The 24,436-nt window shown below is 35.8% G+C and overlaps 1 protein-coding gene across 4 annotated transcripts in view; it reads right to left on the bottom strand.

Moving 5' to 3' along the window:
• Positions 1-24,436, bottom strand: part of VPS13C (vacuolar protein sorting 13 homolog C) — a 101,594-nt gene that overhangs the window by 60,065 nt on the left and 17,093 nt on the right. For all 4 annotated transcript variants that reach the window (XM_087743245.1, XM_087743247.1, XM_087743246.1 and 1 more), the window contains 23 exons: positions 20,185-20,242; positions 19,729-19,856; positions 18,727-18,833; positions 17,887-18,058; positions 17,363-17,425; positions 16,032-16,167; positions 15,386-15,480; positions 13,387-13,529; positions 11,796-11,988; positions 11,534-11,648; positions 11,067-11,203; positions 10,218-10,344; positions 9,481-9,598; positions 9,001-9,130; positions 8,535-8,613; positions 7,408-7,547; positions 6,661-6,814; positions 6,146-6,222; positions 5,938-5,997; positions 4,081-4,234; positions 2,623-2,739; positions 1,178-1,281; positions 706-873 (listed from right to left, as the gene is read on the bottom strand). In XM_087743245.1, the coding sequence (XP_087599371.1) occupies positions 706-873; positions 1,178-1,281; positions 2,623-2,739; positions 4,081-4,234; positions 5,938-5,997; positions 6,146-6,222; positions 6,661-6,814; positions 7,408-7,547; positions 8,535-8,613; positions 9,001-9,130; positions 9,481-9,598; positions 10,218-10,344; positions 11,067-11,203; positions 11,534-11,648; positions 11,796-11,988; positions 13,387-13,529; positions 15,386-15,480; positions 16,032-16,167; positions 17,363-17,425; positions 17,887-18,058; positions 18,727-18,833; positions 19,729-19,856; positions 20,185-20,242 (2,775 nt within the window). The remainder of the gene's footprint in view (positions 1-705; positions 874-1,177; positions 1,282-2,622; positions 2,740-4,080; positions 4,235-5,937; positions 5,998-6,145; positions 6,223-6,660; positions 6,815-7,407; positions 7,548-8,534; positions 8,614-9,000; positions 9,131-9,480; positions 9,599-10,217; positions 10,345-11,066; positions 11,204-11,533; positions 11,649-11,795; positions 11,989-13,386; positions 13,530-15,385; positions 15,481-16,031; positions 16,168-17,362; positions 17,426-17,886; positions 18,059-18,726; positions 18,834-19,728; positions 19,857-20,184; positions 20,243-24,436) is intronic.

The raw sequence follows: 24,436 nt of genomic DNA, 5'->3' as shown, positions 1-24,436 counted from the left end.
ACCAATTATGCTGCCTACTGTGTTAAATTTCCCTGGGAAAGGCAACTGAGTGCCTTCTGTCATGACCTCTAACAGAGGGTCAAATGTCCTAACCAGTAAAATCCACTCATTTTAAACCCACCTCTACCTTTTCTTCCTTCATTAGCTACAAGATTCATTTACATCATTAGCTTTTGGGGGACATAAACTATTTTGAGAGCCCCTCTTTGCCCCCAGTGAATACTAACTCCTATTAAAGCCAGTACTGAATGACAGAAAGCCCACTAGTGCTTTATTGAAAAAGCCAACATTAGGATACTTGACGAAGGTACAAATATTTACAGTGATTAATTTGCAGTCCTCATAGCATCTAACCTTACAGAAAGTTTTGCCTCTAATGTTAGCTCAGATATGTCTCCAATGAACTCAGGCTTTTGCTAGGGTGGAAAGGCCAGCGAACATAAAACCCCCAAAATACCTTAGTAGCACCAAGCTTTTCTCTGTTTCCAAAGCAGAGGGTGGGAAGTGACCCACTTGCACTGTGTTAGTTTTTTGAAATTCAAACCAGTTAAAGCTTACTTATCAAAGTTTTTTAATAGTACACACAAAAAATTAACCCTATCCTTTCACTTTCAGAAACCTAAGCTACCACTTGTACTGAGGACATAAACAAGGAAGACTAATTTGAGAATGCAGCAGAAACATAAAAAGGCAAAAAAGACTTACCAGAAGAGACATGAGAAATTTGTGAAGGTACACTATTTGAATACAGCCTACTTTCAAAGATACGGTACCATCCACTTTTGACATGTCAGTGTAGGCTTCTCCCTCAGTAGCATATGGATCTAATGTCAGATTGAAACTGAAAACTTCATCTCCTACTATAGACACAGCCTAGAAAAAGAGAAACAGTACCTACCAGCCATCAGCAGCTTCTAAAAAGATACTTAGCACAAAGAACTAAATATATTGTAAGCCTATCAGATGTACAAGTTAGATTTTTTTTTTTAAAATCTTTTTGGACATCCCTTCTTCAAATATGAAAACTATGCTTTACCATCTATCTTATTTGAAAATAGGTATTCATGACAAATCAAATATTTTTAAGAGTGGAATAAGAATATATATTACATTTCACTTTTATACACACAAAACTAACCAAGAATCAAGTAAAAATTAAAATCTTGTAGTTGAGTACTTTTTTATGAAGGGTCCTTGAATCAACATCTGTGACGACTATGTCTTTAAGTCGGGCAAAGAATACAGTGTGACTTGGCTGAAGGAGAAGAGATGAGTCAAGACCTGTAAAGTATAAAGAGAGAAACAGTAGTATTTCGTAACAGAAGTAACGCTCATTTTCAGGGTGGAGACACACGACACCAGTAGGGGAGGTGAGAAAAGTTACAGAAATTATACATTGCAACAAACAATGATTTTGTTAATAGTTTGCTAAATTCAACAAAGATTGAAAAAAAAAAAAACACAACAAAAAATACCTAAAGACACTTGATTCTCTCCTCTGTTTCCAAACAAAATAAGTCAGTTACCACATCCCTTGCTGAAGAGACTATAAATGAGAGCTCTATTCAATCCAAGGCATTTTAGTCTCCCTGTATCCAAATCAGAATAATTAGAAGTAATTCCCCAACTACCATAACTTCTCTAAAATAAAAAAGTATTTTAAGTTCTGGAAATAGAGACTTTTGCATTTTATCAGTCAGACACAGACGACAAGTGTATTGTCTAGACTTCAAACCCAAGTCAATACACTGTGCTGTCTATTAAGCTTTGAGAATGTGACCATACTATAGCTTTGAAGAAAACAAAATAGAAAAATTTCTAATACAGATAATGTCTCAATATGAATCATCTCTGGAAAGAAATGAGCTACTATTCATACAAAAACATTCAAACAATAATCCATCTCCACCAAGCTACTGAGCTAGTTTACTGAGATTTTCTATCAAAAAAGATGTTACTATACTGCATTTGAATACAACACTTCTGCATACGAAATCTTGTGTGAATACATCATATTAGAGATGGGCATAAGCAACAGAATTTTTATGAACTGTATTACATATTCTTGTATATCACATATTCTGAAATATTCATACTAAGAGACAGCTTTGGCAGCTATTAGGATGGCAGCTATAGCCAAACTTGGAAGTGAAACTCCACCTGCCTCTCCCTCCCCCCCACCCCCCCACCAATTATTGATAGTACAAAAGAATCAAGTAAACAAAACCAAAACAAGAAACCCAAACAAACCCTAAGAGCTCAAACCCAAAAAAAAACAGTTTTAAGGGTTTTTTTTAGCCTAAATAAACCAGGCACAGCAGAAAAATATCCAAAGCTTAGTACAACATGAAAAGCCACCCATAATCAAACTCCTTCAAAACATGAACCTAATTACCTGAAGAATAATACCTCAGGTTTTTCTAGCTGGAGGCCAAAACATTATGACACACTAGAAGACTGACTTTGAAAACAATACCACAAGCCATGCTTGTATAGTAACAATAAAAAAAAAAAAAGTCAGATGCTGATAATTTCCACCTTAAATATCTTTTAGTCCAATTATTAGTAGTTGCTTTGAAACTAAACTACTAGATCAGTTACTACTAACAAAGAATTTAATACCTTGTATCTTGATCTCTGCAATGTTCTTTTTTTCATCACAAATATTTAAACAGAAGGCATCCAGCTTGGCAAAAAGCTTGAAGTCAAAGACATCTTTATCCTTGGAAGGTCTAGCCACTAGAAATGAGAGAGGGGGGGATTTTCAAGGTACATGTAATTCATATTTTCACTTGAACTCCTGAGAGTATTTGAGAGTTGTTTTGGTCTACTAGGGCTTTTTTTGGAATTCAGATGTTTTCAGTTTTGTTTCCTATAGTTTCTTTCATCACCACTATCATGATTAAGTCTGTAACATCCCATCTTAGAGCAACAAGTCTTTCTCTGAAGGCAACTCTACTGAGTAAAACATTTCAGCATTTGCTTGTAATTCTAGGTCTGATATTACTCCCATTTAGTGATGACTTTCTATTGGAACAATTTTACTTTTTTAAAATGGAAGGTAATTGCTGGGTTAAGAGGAAATAAATTTCACAGTATACTTATTTTTAACATTCAGTCAATAACTCAATAGGTTCACAGTAGTGTTTTTTTCAAGTTATCTAATATTTCCTATTCCAAGATCCTAATGTAGGAAGTTTTCTCTTAAACTTCAAGCTTATAAGAAATGGCAAACCTTGGAAGCCTATTTCAGGCAGCCAACACCCAGGTTTTACGACGGCAAGTGTTAAGGCTAGGGAGAATAAGGTGAAGTTACGCACAAATGTCAAAAACTATCTATGGAGAAAGAACAGAAGGCATCAGACCTCACTGATGGTCTGCACCTTCACTAACCAGGAGTAGCAGAAGTGTTAATCCAAGAGCTCAAATAGTTATGGGCTTTGTTAAGCTGTACACAGCAGCAGCTTCTTTTTCAGCCTGCAGATTCAAACCCAGGCCATTTAAAATTGTAAGTGATTCTGAACACTCTTCACTAGACACGTCATTTCTAGCTCACCTGATGCTTGAGTTTTGCACTTAGTATAAAGACAGTGCAGCTGCTCCCCTCTGAGCCTATTTTGATATAAATTCATTTTTTGTTTCAGTGCTACAGGAACAGCAAGATTTTCATTAGGCTAGCAAAGGACTCAACTACTGCTTTGAAAGTATATTTAAATTGCCTAGATCAATAACATAGCATAATCAAAGTACTATTTATCTCCTTTATTTTACCATGAACACTAAGATCATGCTGGTCGCAGAAACCTCATTTACTCAAATTCAAGTCTATTTGTGAAATGGCAATGAAACACAAGAATAGAAAGGTCACCTGAGGACACCATATATGATCGTAATCATTGTTTCATTTATTGCTTGTTTTTTTTTTTTTCCAATCAGTCCTCCAGCCTGGTGAGCTACAGTCACAGGACCTTTGATCTTCAGCCCACACTACAAAGCTGATCAGGTTGCTCTGGATCTGGTCGTTTTGCCAGCATGCCACACATCCTTTCAGAACCATCATTTTGACAAAGACAACTGTACCTTTCTTCAATCTGGTGTCATCTTCTTGCTTTTCATCTTTAGCTGGTGTGTCTCCACTACTTTCATTGCCTGATGGACTAACAGCTGTTAGAAAACTGACAGCAGACATAAGGGCCTCTGTATGCAGTAGAAGGTTCAATGATGAAAAAGCCACCTGTTGAAAACGTGAGACTCCATATGACAAAAAATAACTTACACTTGTAAGAGGTGGACTGAGGTGCAAAAGCACCCAATGGAATATAACAATTTCTTAGAAACAGAAACGCTGCATGCATTATCAGCAACAGATCATAAAAGAAAAAAGTTTTCTGTAAAGCAGAAAAGTGGTAAGCTTAGAAAATAAGAAAACCTAACAACAATTCAACAGCTGTAACTGTTAACCTCTAACCTCCTCAGTACAAAAGCAAAGTGATACAAAATTAATTTAGAAGGATGAGTGAAAAACTCATTGTGGAAAACTGCATTAAATAAGTGGAAAGCTTAATTAGATGACTAAGAGAGATACACCTGCAATAAGGCAGTCTAACCTAAACCAGGATTCAGTCTTCCTAAGCAATATGCTCTGTTAAAACACAGACTCAGTCTTGAATGCTCCTGCAATAGCACAGTACTACATGAACCGGTAAAGTGGTAGGTGACTGCCATGTAGATACTTAGTATAAAGGTATTCCTCAACAAATCCACTAAGGAAGTCCAAAAGGTGAATAAGTGCCTGCCGTGTAGTTTAGTAGAAGTTATCCACTTGAATGGGCTTGAAATTGGAAAAAGAGCCCAAATGCAATTCTTCCAGACACAGAAGTCCCACTGAAGAGTTGCAAGACAACACCTGATGATGCACAGAAAGTTGAGTTCTCTTAATATCAGCACTATCCCATACCGTGAAGTCAGTCAACTCAGTATGTATATCCACCTTAGCAGCACTGGAGTAGTAGAACTGTCATCCCCTGCTGAGGCTTCAGGAACCTTTTCTTGGCAAAAAGGTTCCAGTATTAACTGGACTTCCCTGATGAAATCTATAGATACTTTAAAACGATTAGGTGGCAAGTGAAATATTTCAGTCTTCACACCAAAAAATGGCAGGCAAAATAATGTCATAAAGTTATGAAGGGAGGGAACTACTTATCACAGAAAATTGACACCCCTTTGTAGTTTAATTCCAGAATTCCTCAAGACACTTTTTCCTTAGATTGAAATTTCTGACTCAAAAATACACCATTAGTACAACAGTCAGAACTTAAGCAGCTAGGTACTTGCTGTCTAAAAAAACCCATTTCCCTATATTGCAATATTTAAGAAATCAAATTCTCATTCTAGAGTCTGACAAAAGTGATGGAGAGGAAAATGCAGTGTCACAAGAACCTCCCGAGTCATATTTCAGAGTGAAGAATTAGAACATGCTCCTCTCTGCCCTCCCCCTGCCAAGAGCAAAATCACTCATAAATGGATTTAGACTTGTTAGTGAATTTAGCCAACAGAGCGCTCATTATGTGGCGCTCACAATACAAACAGATTATTTGACAGGAAAGGGAAAGACTTCTAGAGCCCACTACATTTTCCCATACTGAGCATTTGAACTTTGTGATCTCATATCCATGAGAAGATGCATTCTTACATTATTTTGCATTTTATCCACATGAGCTAGCTAGACAGTTTTTTGTCATAGTTAAGAAACAGACTAACAAACTGCTCTCGTATTATAAGTTGTATAAAAACTTTCAAGTACATTTTAACTAAAATCTCCCTGCTGCAAGGCTTGGGGAGGGAGCAGAACAGGAAAGCCGAAAAACCCTTATTGATTCCTCCTTTCTAAGCAAGCCAACCAAAAGAAAATAAGCAATAAAATCTGCAAGCACTCACTTGAATCTTTTGTTCAGTGTTGTCAAAAATTGTCTGAAAGTGTGGCCCATTTCTCTCAGCCTGAAAATAATGATTCACATGAAGGTTAATATTAAATTCCAACCAGTCACTGCTCTTCAGAAGATACAAAACAATCCACTAGCTCTGAATAGTAGGTTTAAGACTATAAAAGTGCTTTAAAAATAAATTTTAAAAGCATTATGTATACCTTTATATATTCCACCTTCAGAAGGTCTAAGCCAGGTTTATCTGAGGAACTAATCAGATGAATGGGTGCTTTTTTACCTGTAACATACCACATGAAATACACAAGAATTAGGGTAATTTCTGTTCTTTCAGAGAACCAAAGAATTTGTGTCTTGAAGACAGGGATTAACTTTCAATACCGTTTGTTAAAATATGTTGCACCACCAAATATGAATCACTGGTTTCTGTTCGCTAAGTCCAAAATGGCAAGTCTGTACCCCTTCTCCATCCAAAGATCGAGCACTAAGCTATTTATTTATTTACCTAATGAGCATTATGGTAGGAGGCCAGAGCTTATCAACTGTACCAATGGGACAAGCACTGCCAATGGACAGTTACATACTAAGTATTCTAACTGGAAAATTAGAACATTTGGATTTCAATGAGCACAAGAGACAGGAGACACACAGTTTCAGACTAACTGCTATATATATATACACACACACACTAGTATACTTCTCTTCCATTGCTTATTACCTCCAATTTCATAGTAATCCAAGCTTATTTTCTTTAGATAAGATACAGATGTTAAATTATAGGTTCTGACAGTAGCTTCTGTCCCAAGATGCATTACATCAAATACAAGTACCGTTTCCTCAATTTTCTTTTGCCTGGTGAGTTCTACTAAAACCTGGATGAGCAAAAAATACAGTTATACCATCTTTTCACATGCAGTATTCTCACCATTCAAACCAACAATGAAAAAAATGAATGCCTTGCCTGCTTCACTGGAAGTACTATCTTTGTTACAGAATTAAAGTGTAAAAATAGGGAAAAAAAAAAGCTATTGCTTGATGGTAAGAGATATAAATATCATAGAAATATTTCTGGTATTTGCTCTTTGCAAGTCACCTGTCTGGGTATTATCTTTGTTCTTCCAGTGCAAATTTCCCACCCCCAAATTATGAGTTGGTACTATTATTTTCTACCAAAAATACTCCAATAAGGGGCTTTTTTGCTGATTTTTTAATACATACACACAGATGAAGTATGTATATGTGTTTTATTTATATACATACTATATATAAAAAAAGAACTCATACGCATACCATATATAACTAATGCATACATAGAAATATGTATGTATATACATCTGTATTTTTTTGTTTGATGGCTATGTTTTTGCATCCACTAAATCTGGAGAACACTGGTAATAGACTACTGGATTTTTTGTTCAAATAATCTTTATGTAGAAGGCAAAAATAGAATTAAAGAGAGACATACCTCTTTAATTTCAAACTTCAACTGAAGATCTGTCAGTTCCTCTTCAGAAGGCTCCTTATTTCTCATTTCTTCTCCTTTAACTAGTGACCTGTCAGTTGGTCCAGAACTTTCCTCAAAATCAAAATATTCTTCTTCAGAGTCTATGGAAGAGAAGTTACTTCCTCCTTAGTAAACTTTTTCCGGAAACAGGGGTAAATACCCCACCCTCTCTTTCCCATTCCAATCGGATTTGAAACTGTATGAGCAGGTTAAACGTAATCTGACAAAGTATACTTTTTAGATCTATACTGCTCTCTTACCCACTGGATGAAAAGACAAGAAAATTAAAACCCTACTAAGGAAAGCATTAGAGTTTAGCTGTATCATTAGGCATGGAAGAACACATATCAGGAAAACTAGTTACAAAGTAAGCTCCAGCAAACAAGTTTCTCAGGTTCCACTATAAGAATGTTCTTCTCTAGAACAGCCATGGAAGTAAATGCTCAAATCCACAGTGTCAATACAGTAACTTGCCATTTGTTATTCTCGTTCTGCATTTTCAGAAAAAGGAGAGCTTTGCAAATGCAAAACACTCAGGACAGTACACATGATGTTTGTAACAGTCTATCTTTGCCACATGTTGGCTGCTTAATGCAAATGTACACATCCTTTAGACATGTTACTCAACTTTTTTAATGGGCCCACCCCAAAGTACATGTCCTGAAGTGGCAGCAGCAGATTAGTATTTGGCTACCTCTGTTTTTAGATTTAAGTCAATTCTGAAATAACAGGTTCCTCAAAACTCTCTGCTACAAAGAGGTCTCGTGACATCTGAATAAATTGCTTTGCAAATGACATACTAATACAGTTGTTATTAATAGCTCACTTACATTTGAAGAGGTTGCTTATGCATAATATTAATTAATCCCCAAAAAAGTTCTTTTTACTTTTTAAAAAAAGGCAAGTTTATTATTCTGAGGTAACATCAGCATCTTAATTGAATCTTCTTATGCACTTGAAGTTAGAGATGATCCATCATACTCATCCATACTGTCTTGATAACATGTTTTAAGATCAACAGCAGCCTGAAACTGTTAGCTATTCCATAAGTTATGGCCTTTTACAAAGGCGTATCTGTAGCTTCTTACCTGACACTATTTCTGCTAACAACTGGGGTGTATTAAGTAACCCTTTACTAACAACAGGAATTGTGGGAATAGCTGGTACCTAGAGAGGGGGGAAAAAAGATACAAAAAGAAAAAAAAAAATCACTACTTTAAGGTTTGTATAACTTGGTACGTTCCGTCATATTTTCTACTGATGATGCATGTTTTACCTTGCCTCCCCCCGTATTACTTAGAAAGGTAAGTTTTGCCAACGCTTATATTGAAACCAGCAGGACAATGACAAAGGCTAAGCTAGCCTTGTTTGAATAAGCCCAGAATGTTCTGATGGTAAGTCATAATAAAGACACTTTGCCTAACTCGGCTTGGCAACAGATCTCTTGTTTCAGGTGATCAAGACCACAGACATTAGCAGGAATTCACACTTACAATGATCACTTTAGTGATGTCTTTTTTTTTTTTTATTTCAGTTTTCTTAGTTATAGCTTACCTTTGTGCTTGGAATTGACACAGATGACTTCTGAGGCAATGGAATGCTATTAATCAGATCAAAAATTGCCTTGATTTTCTGGTCAGAGAGTCTGACATGCACCAAAGGAAGTCCTCCTGACACTTTAAACCTTTTTTCAAAAAAATCTGATTAAACTCCAAGGCAAAAAAAAGTACATACCAATTCTTGATTTAAATCTTACCAATAACTATACTCATATATAAAGATCACATCACAGTAAAGCTAGTGATTCTGCATTAAAAACAGGTCTTGGACTCAGTTCAAACAGTATAGTTAGTAACCAGAGAAGGTGACTAGGGAACCACTGACCAAAAAAGGTTTTATGAAAAGTAGTAAGCTGCTTCTATTTCTTAAGTTATACCTTCAAATTATAAAGTGTAACTGAACCTTTGAGGAAAATATAGTTTTCTGTAAGTATAAAGTAATTTAAAAGAAGTCTTTTCAACATTAATATATTACTTTGCCATCCTGGTATCTCTTTCCACCATTGATTTTGCCAACTGTACGTGAATATCCATAGGCTGTAAGATGTGCAAAGTTGATGGATGTTGAAAACGAGCCTTCTTCCAGTCTTCACCTGCAAATGTTCAGTAAATTTAGATGAAAAAACATTGCTTGCTAATTGCTTTAATTAAGGTATCATTAAAGTAATCAAATGGTATTGCTAGGAAAGGATAAAGAACGCACTCACAAACTAGAGAAACCTAGAACAATTTGGGTAAAGTATTTTAAGAGCTTTTGAATCCATTTTCAATTGTTCTTAACACTATATTGCCTTAGCAGCCTTAAGCCCAATTCTACACTAGAAGATGTATCTGAACATAGAACCCTACAAAAAAAAAAAAAAAAGGAAAAATAAATATATGCACAAACTTAAGTCCAAATGAAGCACCAAGGCCAGGTTCAGCTGTATTTTCCTGCATATGATGGAAAACATAATAGTTCTATGCATTTACGTTGCTCACTGGCATCAAATTAAAGAGGTGATACACAAGTCCAAACAAAAAGCAAGCAGCTGTTTGAAGAGAAACTAATGAATTTTTTCACAGCTTAATACCAGACGTGTATTATAATCTATCTTTTAGTTAACTACTGGTTTTGGTTTGCCTTTTTTCTTTAAAAAACATATTTATTTACTACAGATAAGTAGCCTTCATCGATCTTTTGAGTAAACAGCAACCATGTTGTTTTGTTACCTGTTCTTCCAAAAAGAAGTTGCACATTTTTTATTTCCACATCAAACTTGTCATAAGCTTTGTCCATAATCTCCTCTAAAGATGAAAAGCTAGAAGCTTGACTACTGCCTTGATTTATGCTGTTCAGCTAAACACATAAAGGACAAGATTAAGTTAAGTCTAAAACTTACATACACATGGTATTAATTCTAGTGAAGATTAAGAAGATGATTCATAGGAGTTTATGATTGACATTTGGACTCCTACAGAGAAAAGATCTTAATTCATTTCACACTTCACTTATCAAGAATAAGTAGGGTTTTTTTTGTTACTTCTATCAATCCACTTAATTCAAGTTATGCAAAAAGAATTTTTCTTATTAGTTTACGAGTTTACTGCTAGAGGACAGCTAAAATTAAATATTTAATCAGTCAGCTAAAATCAAGTTAAATTACTGTAATCTTTCAATTTTACAGGAACAAGGGAATCAACTTTCAAACTCCAAGAGAAAAATTATATTCTCTTTTATTAATAAAAGACTACCATTTTACAAAAAAAGGAAACAAAAAAGTTCATGTGTTTTGCTGAAGAAACTAAAGATATTAAATGATAAGCTATTACAATCATGATTACAAAATGAAAATGTTTCTGGGCAGATTAACTAGTACAAGTATATCAGACAACTTAACAGCTTTGAACATTGATCAAATTGCTGACCCAAATTTATTTGGTAAGAAATTTAGTAAGTTAAAACACATCACACAGATTATCACCTTTGCCTTCTGAAAACAAGATAGTTTCACATACAGCTATGTTAAGAGAAAAAAATATTTTCTTCCTTTGAGCTTATAAGAGAGGTCATTTATATACCTGAAATGTACCAAAGTCCAAAATCAGCAAATCTGATTTTTCATGGTAGAAACCCGTCTGCGGAACCACAAAGTAGGAAGGTTTCAGATTAATCTTCAAGTCAAGGACTTTCCGCATTTCAATAATATGAACTAATCCTTAAATAAAAAGGAAGGGACATTAAAATCAAAATGCTATTCACAAGTGAAACATTTGTGCCAGTCAACATATAAAGAGATGCTGTCTATCTGGAAGATAACTCATCTTGAGTAAAGACTTATTTTTGTAATGTTCTACTGATTTCTCACTAAACTCAATACTCTTCCCCACAAAACCTCCACTAATTCTCCAAGTCAAAAACTCAAGGAAAAAAACAATCATACTATTTGTCCAGCAATCAAAACATAAGCGAAGTGTCTAGAAAATCATATTGAAACATTTTAAGACATTCAAGGGTTCACCTCAGGTGAGATTTGTTATTATCTTACCTGTAGCAGTTCTTTCCTTGATTTCTTCCAGCTTCATTAATGTGGCTGATGTTAATCTTTCAAGATCCATTCCCTTACTTGTCTGAAAGAATTCTACCATTGCATTTATTGTTCTCTTTAAAAAAAAAAGACAAACAAGAATTATCAATATACACAGAAGTCACTCAGTAAAAACTCAAAAATAGATCTTCACAAAGCAAAGAGAATAACAGCAGAGAAAGGAGAATCAGAAAAAGAGCTAAGAGTTTTGGTTACTACTCACTGCATCATATTTTATTTCCACAGGCTGTGATTCAATAGTAAGACTCTGGTCAGCAGTACTATCCTCTGGGTTAATATTAAACTCTATCTTAAGTAGAGAAGACTTGCTATCCCCTATGGAAGCCACAAGAGATGGTACAATGTTTTCTTGTCTCAGGCCTGTAACATACCAGTTTTCAAGCTTTGCTTCAACCCTAAAGAAGATGAACAGTTAAATATACTTAATTAGAATACAGAACGCAGTTCCATCTAGGAAAGACAAGCAAGATGAGAAAGCCTTTAATAAAGCCAAACACGACTAGCTTCACAGGACTAACATACCACACGGTTAAGAAATTATTACACTAATAAACTGGAAAAATAAATAGCAGGCAGGTTGTTCACAGCAACACAAGGGTGATATTTTCTTTTTACCTTCTATTATCTGCAAGGTGGACTGATATAATTTTCAGCTCATGTTTAAGAGAATCAGTTACAAGAGAAAAGAAAGGCAGAATATTTTTGCTACAGGTGAAAAAGAGTAGGAACGTTAACTATTATGTATTGATTTCAAAATCAGTTATGGACTTGTTTTGGGGCAAATGGGTATCCTTTACTGACAGCTTCCCTGACAATAGTATCAAGTGGAGTCAGTAGAAAAATGCCTCTCAAAGCAAGCCATAGGAACAGCACCAAACCACACAAGCTTCATTCGTCCTTAGAAGTACCTATTAGATACAAAACTGATTTTCAGGTCCTGCATCTCCACCATGGGAATCACTGACTTTGGGAGGCAACACAGTTTGGGCATAATCAGTGTCACAAGCCTGGCTCCATTGAGATAACGTAATTACATGCTTCCAGAAACTTAAAATCAACAAAAGTATCTGTTCTACTGTTTCAGTTTTGCCGACTAAATTATATGGCATGCATTTATCTAAAATATTCTCAAAGCTCTTTTTCTTTTTGTGCAGCCTTCAAGCTGCACCTTTAATATTCCCCCAAACCGTTTTTAGCAAAAATACATCAGGAGTCAGCAGCTGAGCTGGTGATCTTATGCATAACTCATTAGATGAAGGAACTGCAAATGAAAGCATAAAGAGTGCACAGAATCATTTTCCAGACACTGAAAATCTTATTCATTGACTGTATAAGCCAATAATTTGTGTTCAATATTTCTGGCGTGCCCTCTCTCAAAAGACAGGAAGGACTGTTTCCTATGTGCTCGGTAATCTCCTACCCACAACACAGAGACATAGTTTTTCATTTCTGTAGGAAGCAAGCAACACGTTCAGTAGTTTGGCTGGAGTATGTTAGCCAGACCATTTCACACTGCTTAGGTATCACTTCCCAAAAGTAACATTCAGCACTTCAACATCTGGATTCAAGAAAGAGCTTATTATTGTTTATGAAGACTAACAAATAGTATTCCTTTCTTCATTCCATTCTGTTATTCACCAAATTATGTGACTAACTTTTCAGAGTGCAATTGCAGAATGCCCATAAATTTAAAAGTCAATATACAATATAACGCACTGCCCAAGAAAAGACGTAAAAAGTCGGGGCGGGGGGAAGAAGATATTTCTACAAAAAGAAAATACCAATCCAATTACTTAATGGCTTGTGCTCCTGGGCGCTGTGATATTTTGGTACTCAGATCAATTATCTGTACTTTAAGAGTTTCTGCCACATTCTTGTCTTCTTTAATTGTAAGAGAAGTGCTTAACAGCTTCAGTGTCACAACATGGGCAACATACTAGTGAGAAGGACAGAGAAAATTGAAATTAGTCATCTTGATATGAATAATTTTTCAGAACTCCTAATTTCAACAAATCTAATGAAATGTGTTATTTAAAGCTATTCCAGTTGACTAAAGCAAGAAGCATATCCCTATGCAGGAAGCAAAGTACAGAGTCTTTACCTTCTTTCAACCCTTATCAGTCATTTCTTTAACATAAAACAGTGTATTTCAACAAAAGCAGAGCAGATATAGTCTGTATCTCTTTTCAGGATTCAGGGAAGTTTTCTTAAACCATGAAAGCAAGTGTAGCTAAACTACACTCAGTAGAGAGCTAGCAAGAAACAAAATCATCATAATCCCATCAAAAAACTACATTTTAGAAGACATTGCCTTTGTTGTTCTTGCTGCTGAATGTCATCTCTCAACCTTATCAAGACAGGGTTTTGGCTTCCTGACACATGTACCATTTTATGACTGTGTCAGTCAGCAACTTAAGAATCAATACTTCCTATCTGAATTTGAAGCCTACACCTTTCTCCAGGGTACTGAGAGATGAAAGCACCTTTAGCTTGTCCAATTTAAAAATGGAAGTTTTTCTACACAGGTAAGCAAGGAAAGCATGAAGGGGGGGGGGGGGGGGGGGGGAGCAGGGGGGGGGGAAGACACCAGTACGGGGCTCTGTTTGGGCTGTGTCTCTGTTGGTAAGAGATAGTTGCAGCTGCTCTGCTCTTCTCAATTTGACAGGAACACAAGTTCATACGATAGCGCACAGGCCTCCATGTTGCCACTCAAACAAATCTGAACTTCCCTGGGTGAGGCACATGTAAACTTACAATAATTAAATTTAACAAAAATATACAAGGTTGGGAAGTTGGAGTGTTGGGTTGGGGAGTGGGGAGGTCTGTTGGGAGAAGACACAGCATCCTCCTTGAAAGAAATAGTCTTAGTGCAAAAAGTGCTTCTGCAAGTGATGAGCAACTTAAAGCAGAACCACCAGTCATGTTACAGTTTAAAACAACAATGTAATAGCGCTCACAGAAAATAAGTATACTGAGAGAAACCTTACCATTTCACATTTTCTTAGTTGTCTACTTTCTAGCTTTCTTCCTATAAGCCCTCTGAAGAATACTATACCTGTAAAGTTTTATCTTTTATTCCTTTGCTTAACAAGCCAAAAATATCTGCCACAAAAATGCGTTTTTAATTTTATGCTTTCCTTTGTGTAGCAGAAAAAAAGTACTGAAATCACCTAATATTAATCATTAGCACAAACGTTTTAATAGGAACATAACAATCCTTCTAACAAAAGCATCCCTGAAAGTTATAAACATTAGGTCAAACAGGAAATTATCACATGCTTATGTTCACCTTTATATAAAAAACAACTATGCAATTATCAGAATCAAACTGACTTTGGATTTTAAAACAACAATAAAACAAAGCAACCGTACAGACTAATTTAGTTTTCACCACAACAGGTAGCAAGAAATAGATGCAATGAAAAAGGTAACATGCAATCTTTTTTCATTTACAGTTAGCTTTTTTTATTCTCTTCCAAGTTGCAAATAGGTATCTACCATCCAGTTTCGGTTACTTCTAAATCACTCCAGATTAGGGTTGTGCACAAGGCAGAAGAACAACAACGAAAACATTAGCCATTCTTTGTGTTTCTGAATAAATTTTTTTTTAAAATCTTCTTTGTACATTCATAGATTTGACTTGCACTGACACACATTCTACTGCTTTTCTTAAGGCTAACATGCATCAGAGAGGTTTTTTTGGTTGGTTGTTTTTTTCATTGTTTTTTTGTTGTGGCTTTTTGTTTGTTTGGTTGTTTGTTTTTAAAACCATCTCCATAAGAGGTTGCTTACCTGCTTTGGTAAGGAGAGGTGATGGGAGCTGTCACTATATCCAATAGCAGTAAAAAGCTTAGCTTTCTCTTCTGGTGTCATTAGTTCATCAATAGCTAAAAACCAAAAACACACAAAAACTTGCACTTTAATTAGTAACAATAAGCATTTTTCCTCCCCTTTGTTTTCTACTGTACTTAAGTTCTGCTGACACATTTCTTTGATTCTTCGCATTACACTAAGTTCCATATTGTAAAATAACTTACAAAGAAGTCGTCTTCGTATATGGCGTTACATATGTAGCACAGAAATCAGTATAATTTCTATTACAAGAGTACCCATAATTCCCAGTGATGAAAGTAGCTTTGAGGAGTACTATTAGAACAAATCTCTGGTCCAGACAGTAAATCACCAGAATACAGTATTCCAGTCGTCAGCTACTGCACTACAGCTACTCTTCTCCTTACCAAGGTTACGCTTACGGACATTTCAGAAGTATGCCTTATTTGCCAGCTCAATATTCACTAACATGGATCAATACAGCATTGCATTGTTTATGTCATACTCTCTCCTGCATAGTAGGAAGCAAAACATTATAACTTTCCTCTTAATGTATATAAAAACTTAAAGTCTCTAGAGAAGTTAGTGCATTACAGTCTACACCTACTTTCAGGAACAGGTGATTCTTCATCTTCCTTTTTCCTAGATTCTCTTTTACCCCAGAAACCACCAAACCATCCTCCACTTTTTTTTTCTACTTCAGTGGTTTTCTTCTTCAGTAGTTTTTGTCCTGATCTTATCGTCTACAAAGCAGACATTAAAATACATAATTAACAGAAATACTATATATTTTGTTTTCCTGTAAATAATGCATGTATGTATGCATGTTGAACAGACATTTAACTGATGGACAGCAATACCACCCCTCAAGGGATTAAGAGCTCTTTGACTCACCAGACAAAAGCAAAAAGAGGATAAGGGGTGAGGTGCATATGTGTCTGTGTGCGTGCGCATGTGGAAACAAGCACGTGTTACTTTTACTTTGGATGGTCTTTTTCTATGTATTTCACTAGCATTTAGACTACAAAAAGGCAGGAAGCACATGAAAAGACAGTATTTAAGAGCATATGAGAAGCATTTACATTCTTTAAATCTAGTAGTAACAAACCTGAAGACTGATCCTGTACCATTACATGTATTTAAAACTTTTAATTTGTATTCCGGCTTTCACTTTGCATTTAATAATCAAGGTCTGACCACAAACATCTCAAAAATAAGAAACATCATTATTATTTTTTCATCTTACATACATGCCAGATGTGAAGACAAATACTGAGGCTACAGTGGCATGAACAGTAATTATATGATGCAACTACAGAGGTTAATTTTCATGTTAGGAAAACAGCTACCAGTAGCACGTTTCTCACAAGACGACTATTCTGAACTGGCGCTCAATGTGCTAGGTGTTTTTGATCTTAACTGTAGATACAACACTTTTCATAATGTTATAACATGCAACTCCTTGTTAAGTGTCACAAATGATTTCCAAAATAAAATGCAGCTAGAGACTGCATCTACCTTTTAACAATTCTCTTAGAGTTGTCTTTTGATTAGATTGGCTGTCCACTAAAAAGAGAGTATCTGAAGGTGTAGGTAGGATGGGAACAGCCATACATGTTTGATGTTGAACAGCTGCAGAGCAGTCTTGAAATAGCAGAAGTCAAAGGAAGAAAAGAATCATTAAATCATCACCCTTAGACAATTGCCTAATGGTACACAGCAGATAGCAGTAACACTGTGCACACACACTGGTAGGTTTTTGGAACTGGTTTCCAGTTTGGAAATTGTTTTACTCTTGTCCTGGAAGGATAGGACACTTGCCTTCCCACCTCCCTATCCTATCATACTCATCAGCACAATTTTTTTTCAAGATACTATCATGACAAAACTATCCTATTTGAAGTGTTACAATATTACTGAACAAAAATTATTTCTTACCTCAACGTGTGCTTGTTGCCTTGCTAAGATTATGTTGAAGACATCAAGCTTTCTTTCTAGGTCCTGTAAAAATGTATGATGAAATCATTTGCCTCCAAAACATATTTAGGAAAGGCTCACCACTACAAATCCTCTACCAGCTCCTACGTATTTACACTCCAATTTCTTTCTAGACCTGCTCATTTCTTTCAAGGGTATACCCCGCCCTCCCAGAAGTTCACTAGAAGATGAAACCTGATGTTAGGCAGTCTGATATTTTTTTAAAATAGATTAATCTTGCACATCATTAAATGCATCCAAGTTCATTACTCCGCAACCAAAAAGGGTTTATTTAAATGGCACTTTAGTCCTATTTTCTTTCTTTCCACAACAGGTTACAGTGAACTTCAGATTAAAATGGTATTTCCACAGAACTCTTGTGCTGTTGTAAAACCACCAACTCTGATTACTGTCATGTGTATTTAAAGTATTAATTAATAAAGGGACCAAACCATACTTTCTCCAAAGAGAAAAAAAAAACATACCTGAATTTGCCTCTGTGTTTCTTCTGACAGTTTACTCTGCGTCAGCTTGCTCTTGTACATATTTTTGTAACTCTTCAGAAGCTGCCTATGTTGTTTTATGTTACTCCATGACCACATTCGAGTATGTCTTTTGATGTGAACTTCAAGAACACTGTTACCTGCATATTTCCACCTACAATAATTCCACACTTGTGAGCAACTTCCCATTTCATTTGTGCATTATAACTTAAAAGTTGCAGAGGTAGTTTATTAATATGCAAAAACTTTGTTTACCACTTGGCATTAGAGTAACTTTGTTTATAAAAATTTTAATGGTTTCAACATCACTTCTGAAAAATGGACCAAGTGCTTATATTTAATGCCTGAAGAACTATAAATCTGCATTCTCTATTGACTTCTGCATGCTTGCAAATTTGGGTTGTAACAGCACTAAGTACACTTAAGCACTTTGATAATCAGCATCAGTTAGTACTTAGAAAAAATGCACAAAAATGTATATCAGCTCAAAACTTTGAAAATTACAGTTGACATAATGTTTCCTTGTAATACATTTGCTAATTTTTTTTCTTCAGTCTTTCTAAAATTATACTCTAACCTCTAGAGAGAACATCAGCATTTTGTTCAGAGATTTCTGGGGCCCAGGGTTAGCTTTTCAAGTCTGATTTTCATCACTTGGTTCTTTCACCTGTTCTCTTCTGCAAGCCTTTTCTACTTGGCTAAGAAAAGCTCTGTGAAAGTCAATGATATATACAATCTAGTTTTAAAACTACATTTAGCCACAAAGGAGACTGGAGAGGACTCCAGCATCTCCCAAAGAATGCACGAATGTACACAGCTTACCATTGTCTAGCATTGTTATGGAGAGATACATTTGGCCTAAATCTTCTGTACGGTGCATTGCGAACCATGTAGTCTATGGACTCCAGAAGGTCTATCATGCTGAGGTACTAAACACAAAAAAAACAAGTTTCTTAGCAGAGGTTCAGATTTTGTTGCATGCAGTGCTTAAAGTACATGTATACCATGGTCTTCACTATTCCCAAAACTACAGAAATTTAAGCCTATGCATTTCATTAGTATGTAAGAGTGGACCAGCTATACCCATTGCTCTCAAAGAACACCACCATATGAACTTCTGGTTTCCCTGAAGAACAAAAACAACTTGTATTTCTGTTAGCCTGCTCAGCACAAAGTCTCCGACTTTCTCAAACCAACCATATTCTCTTCATTTGCCAATACACAGTTTCCCCAATTTTAGAACTGCCTTTGCATTAGTCACCCTTATATCGGTACTGTTCTGAGTTCAGATTACACTCTGACATCAGTAAGAGCTAAAAGGCTATCTAGCAAACTAACTGTAAATTGTCACTGAATAAATGAAAATGCTAACATTGCTGGGGAGCTATCTAAATGAGTTCCTTGATAATTCAGCAGGCTTTGCTGTCAAAGCCAGTATACTCCATGCATTCACACCCTTGCTTGTATCTTGGCATCTCTGCAGTTATAATGTTGGCTTATAGTTTTATAAGATAAGGGCTACTCATAAGAATGATTCCATTGTCTATGCGAAAGGAATGCTACTGGAAGGGCTGAATACAGATCAGATGGTCCACAGAGGGTCCACAGATAACAGGGTCAGAGTGTCAGGATCTAGCACCAGGAAGTGACTGTTACACAAAGGGAAAGTGATCCTACACTTTTCCCACAGTTACTGCTAAACAGTTTAGACATTCTACTTGCATATAAGCAGAAAATTCCCAAAGAGGAATGATTTCCAACACAAGATCCTACAGTTCATCACAAACTCTGAAATAGGTGGTAACAGATACCAAGCCAACTTACCTGTGGTTTAGTGAATTCAATGACAATTCTCTGTACTTCTACATTACAGTCAAGCTTGGGGGTTTTTAGTTCTACTTCTGCATATGGGTTGATATACAGTCTTGCAGAGGCTGATACTGGTCTAAAAACTTACAGACAAAAAAACTAAGATTAATTTTATGTTTACAATTAAAATATGGGAAGTGATCTTAAAGTATTTATTTCCACTGCCTGATATAGCAACCACTTTGCACTGATAATGTGTATGCTCAAGACCCACAGAATCAGGATGCAATTCTTACCAAAAATTAAGATAGCCCAGCATTAGTCAAAAAGCATAGAAGCTCTAATATGTTCTACTATGTTTAGGTTTTTGTAAAATAAAGTTAGTATGGGCATGCCTGTATGATCAGGTCAGGCTATTGGTTACTAACATGCTCAGAACAGTTTATATTCACTCATTACTAGCTTACTTACTATACTGGTAGTCTTGAGGATGGTTACCACTACATGGAATTCCTCTTTTCAGCTGATCCTGTAAAGGAATATGATACTGTCTAGCAATTGCTGAAGAGCATTACTTGTTTACAGTTCCCTAAGCTTTGAGCAGACCAACTTAAGTTCACATGTATTTTGCAAGGGCCTCCTCCCCCTACATGGGAAAGCTAACATAGCACAAGCACTTAAGTGTGAAAGGTTTAAATACACCAGATTAAAAAGAATTCTAAGTTTCTCATATCAAGTGGAAGGTTAGTACAGTTTTTATTCAACTTCTGTCTAAAGCTTGCAATAACAACTAGTGTGTGTTAATTTAGAAACATATAGCTCATGTGTACACTCAAACATGTAGCATAATAGATCAAGCATTTCTTTTAAACTCCTTGAAGGTAACAGGCATATCTATTCACATTCTACCCTCCCTCATTTTTAGCACAGAAGGAGGCCACTTGAGCCTTCTGGTATTCTGCAGGTACGAGAGGAATTAAAGACAGAGTCATCAGGAAAATAACAGAACAGCCCGAGGCCTGAGAAATATCATGCTAGAACTGAGTCTTAATTCAAAATGAGGTCTGTCTGATGGTATTCTTCTTCAGCAATTTATTGAAAATGCTATATTCATGCCCAAACATTTTATCTAGTTTCAGAATTCCAATGGCACAATCAGTTAAAGCAGGAGGTCTGCTTTTAGGAAGATATACATATTAGCTATTACATGAAGGCAGATGAAGTCCTTGTTCCCATTATATTTTATAAAGACTACCAATATTGAGTTGTTTTTATGAGGAAAATATTTTGTAACTACGAATTTCTTCAACTTAATCCTTTTCCCAGTTCCTTATTTAAAAACTGGTTTGTATTTTATAAAAGGTACACTTTCTCATTAAAAATATTTGTATTTCAACCTATTTCCTGTCTGCTGATCTATACTAATAAAAGCTAAATTTCAATGCGATTAAGTATAAAACAGCTAATCTCACAACCAGACATATACTCATGTTATTTAAATACAAAGACTGTTGTATGAAAGTAACAGATTGATACAGATTACACACCTTATTCTTACTACAACATAGACCAATTAGCTACTATGATAAATCTGATTTCCTGATAATGCTGCTTAAAATTATGACCAAAACAGCCTGTCTGGATGGAAGATCTAGCTTTCCAGGAAACAAGCTACACTAAAAATTACATACAGAAAAATGTATTCAGGTATTTAATACAGATAATGTTACTGAAAAAAGACATGTTATTTGCTATTTGTTTAGTTTCTGTATTGGTTTTAAAATTCTGAAGCAGAGAGGAATTAAGTGGGAGAGAAGATTTACACAAGTAATCTTATGCCCATCATGAATTCCATTCTTCCCTTGTGCTTCTTCAAATCTTCTCAGATGTGCTCTGAGCTTATTCCTGCTCTCCCTCTCTTCCCCTCTTAGGCACAAGGACACAGACGACTAATCATAATTGACAAATTTAAACTAACAGAAGTCATCAAACAGTCAAAAGATGAAAAAACCCTGAAATAACGGAGATGATGCCAGCATGCAAAGTGATACTAGTATACACTGCCAAAATTGCTAAGGATTTCAAGAACTGGAAAAACTGCAAGTGATGAGGTGCTTCAAGTTAACAGGTGGTCAGAATATTGGATACTAGTTGCTACACTGGAATTTCTCTGCCTCAGCATTCAAAGGAAAGTTTACATGCATGACATGCCACAGGCTTTGGAAACAGGCAACTCCATTTTACAGTCATGGAGGGCAAAATTCCCAATTCTTTCAGAAAGAACCTGTTAAAAACTTGCTTGATGATGAAATAGAAAGTGGTACTTCCTGATATATAAAACTTAAGTTCAACAAAACCACACCAGCATCTTCACTTGCAGCCTAGTCAATAGTAAGTTGAAGTCTCTTTGAAAAGGACTGAGATCTAAGCTGCCAGACAGCATCAGGTAAGCCCACAAAGCCATCTGCCCACAAGCATGTCAAGGACTGATTCACAAAGGATCTTTCCAACAGTGCTGGAATGACACATTTGAAGCACTAAGACTTTTGCTGCTGTCAATTCAAATTGTATATTGGTTTGCATTTATATTTTACTTCAGACTGAGATACAACAGAGAAAACATCCACAGACAGGTAATCCTGAAGACTCCAGTAGCTAAAGTAACTTGGCTGTTATTAAAAACATAAGCATTTCTGCTAAACTAAAAAGGCAGAAGTCAAAGGAAATTTAGTTCTTTAAAGAACAAAGCAAGAGACTGTAGACAGGAAGAGAAATCGACGTATTCATATTATCTTCTACAGTGAATCTACACTCCAATTTTGAGACAATAAGCAGTGCCCTACAAGGGGAACCAGAACAAAAATAAAAGGACTTAGGTTTCACATTCCATGTAACAGACAAGATTCAAAGAACATTAAACTACTGGCTGGTTTTAAACACTTCACAGTTTTGATTCAACCTTCCATACTAGTACCAAGCTCACCAGGTTAAGCCTGTATTTTGTTAGAGATAACAAACCAAAAATAAAGATACCTGTAAAAGATGAGCACAAAAGAAAAAAAAGAAACAAGCAGTATTGTACAAGGAACACAGAACACCTGTATAACCTTTACAAACATAATGGGTAAAAAATGTCCCATTTTTGCACAGAGAACACTTATTCACACCAGAAATAGAATGCAGATATGCAGACAGCATACACTGCACATCTGATCTTCTCCACCGTAAAATGAAATGAGATTCAGACAAACTAACAACACTAATCAGATGTCTGCTATTCCAGGCAAAGTGATTTGTTTTCATAACCTGTTCTAAAGTTCTCTTTCAGAATCTAAGATATTCAGTAATGTGCTACCCAAAAGCTCACTAGAACAACTAACTGTTTCTCATGACCTAAAAATGAGCTCTTTTAACCACATGAATGAAGTGGCCTTCTGAAATAAACTTCTTAACAGTAATGGTGCTTTTGCAACTCAGAAGTCCTCAGCTGTCATACAGAAAGAGGATGTGTGCCCTCAGCCACAATTTATGTCTCTATAACTGCCTATTCATACTGCCAAAGTTCCCAGTTCCTCTTCTGAGAAAGTAAGACTTAGAGGATAACACAGCAATGAAATGAAAGCAAAACAAGTATTTCACACACTTATAATATCACAAGTTGCAGTATTCCACTACTCATCTAGCCAACGGCAACCCAAAACATGAATGAATCAGAAAAAAAAAAATAAAAAGACATAGCCTCCAGGAAGCCCCCCTACACAAACTCGATTTTATTCTTTCCCTGTAATTATCGTTTTAAGATATCTGTCTCTCATTCTGTCTTGATTTACCTGCACTGCCCTCACGCTGCCTCTCATCCTCTGCACTGGAGCACCGTCACCTATTTCTCTAGTCTCTACACCACCTGAGTTAGCTTCCTTCATCAAGTTGGAAAAAAGTATTTCCAGCATTATCTTTTCCTTACAGTCTACCTTAATTATATTCCACCCAACCTCATTTTCAGAAGTCTTCATTATTTAGTCCTGCTGTGCATTCCACATTTAAAGCTGTGACTCTCTTCTGTCTGTCAAGCATAGCATACTCCTTCACCCATCCATATAATTTATTCTACTAAAGCTCTTCAAAATTTTGCCAAAGCTACTTCCCATAATAAGGGTTGCTATCTTAAAGAACCACTACATTAGCCCCTCTGCAATTTTTTATTTCTTTGTTTAGGTCTGACAATGGATACCTACCTATCTAAGCTTTGGTTTATTAAAAAAGCAAAAAAACCTTTTTGTTTTAACACCTTGTTCTTCTATCTGGCTTTGCTCTATAGGTTAATTCCGGCCATGCAGCTTAGGTAATCTGGGTAACATGTGATGTAAGTTCCTGTTCTCATAAAGATCTAATATTCTGAATTTTCCTTAATGCTATGCTCGTTTACTATCTCAATACTGCTTTTTTCATTACGGTAGCTATGTAATAGCTCATATAGCCCAGATATTTAGTAAACAGTACTGGCTAAACAGCATGAAATCAAGATGAATATGCCAATAGAACAGGATTTTACAGACACAGTTTCTGACCATTTCTAAAACCTATAGGGGTTGATAACATACGAAGTCCATAAAAAAATATCAGCTATCAATAGTGCAACGGGTTAACATATGACCCTGGTATCAGAATACAGTTCACCATAAGCGTGAGGAGTGAACATAGTACTGTTTAATGTATTTTCTTC

This window comes from Nipponia nippon, unplaced genomic scaffold (assembly GCF_047370975.1).
Source record: "Nipponia nippon isolate SJK-2023a ecotype South Korea unplaced genomic scaffold, ASM4737097v1 scaffold_9, whole genome shotgun sequence".
Taxonomy (NCBI): domain Eukaryota; kingdom Metazoa; phylum Chordata; class Aves; order Pelecaniformes; family Threskiornithidae; genus Nipponia; species Nipponia nippon.
Note: the sequence above shows the minus strand (reverse complement) of the source record. Positions and strands in the feature narration are given on the sequence as shown.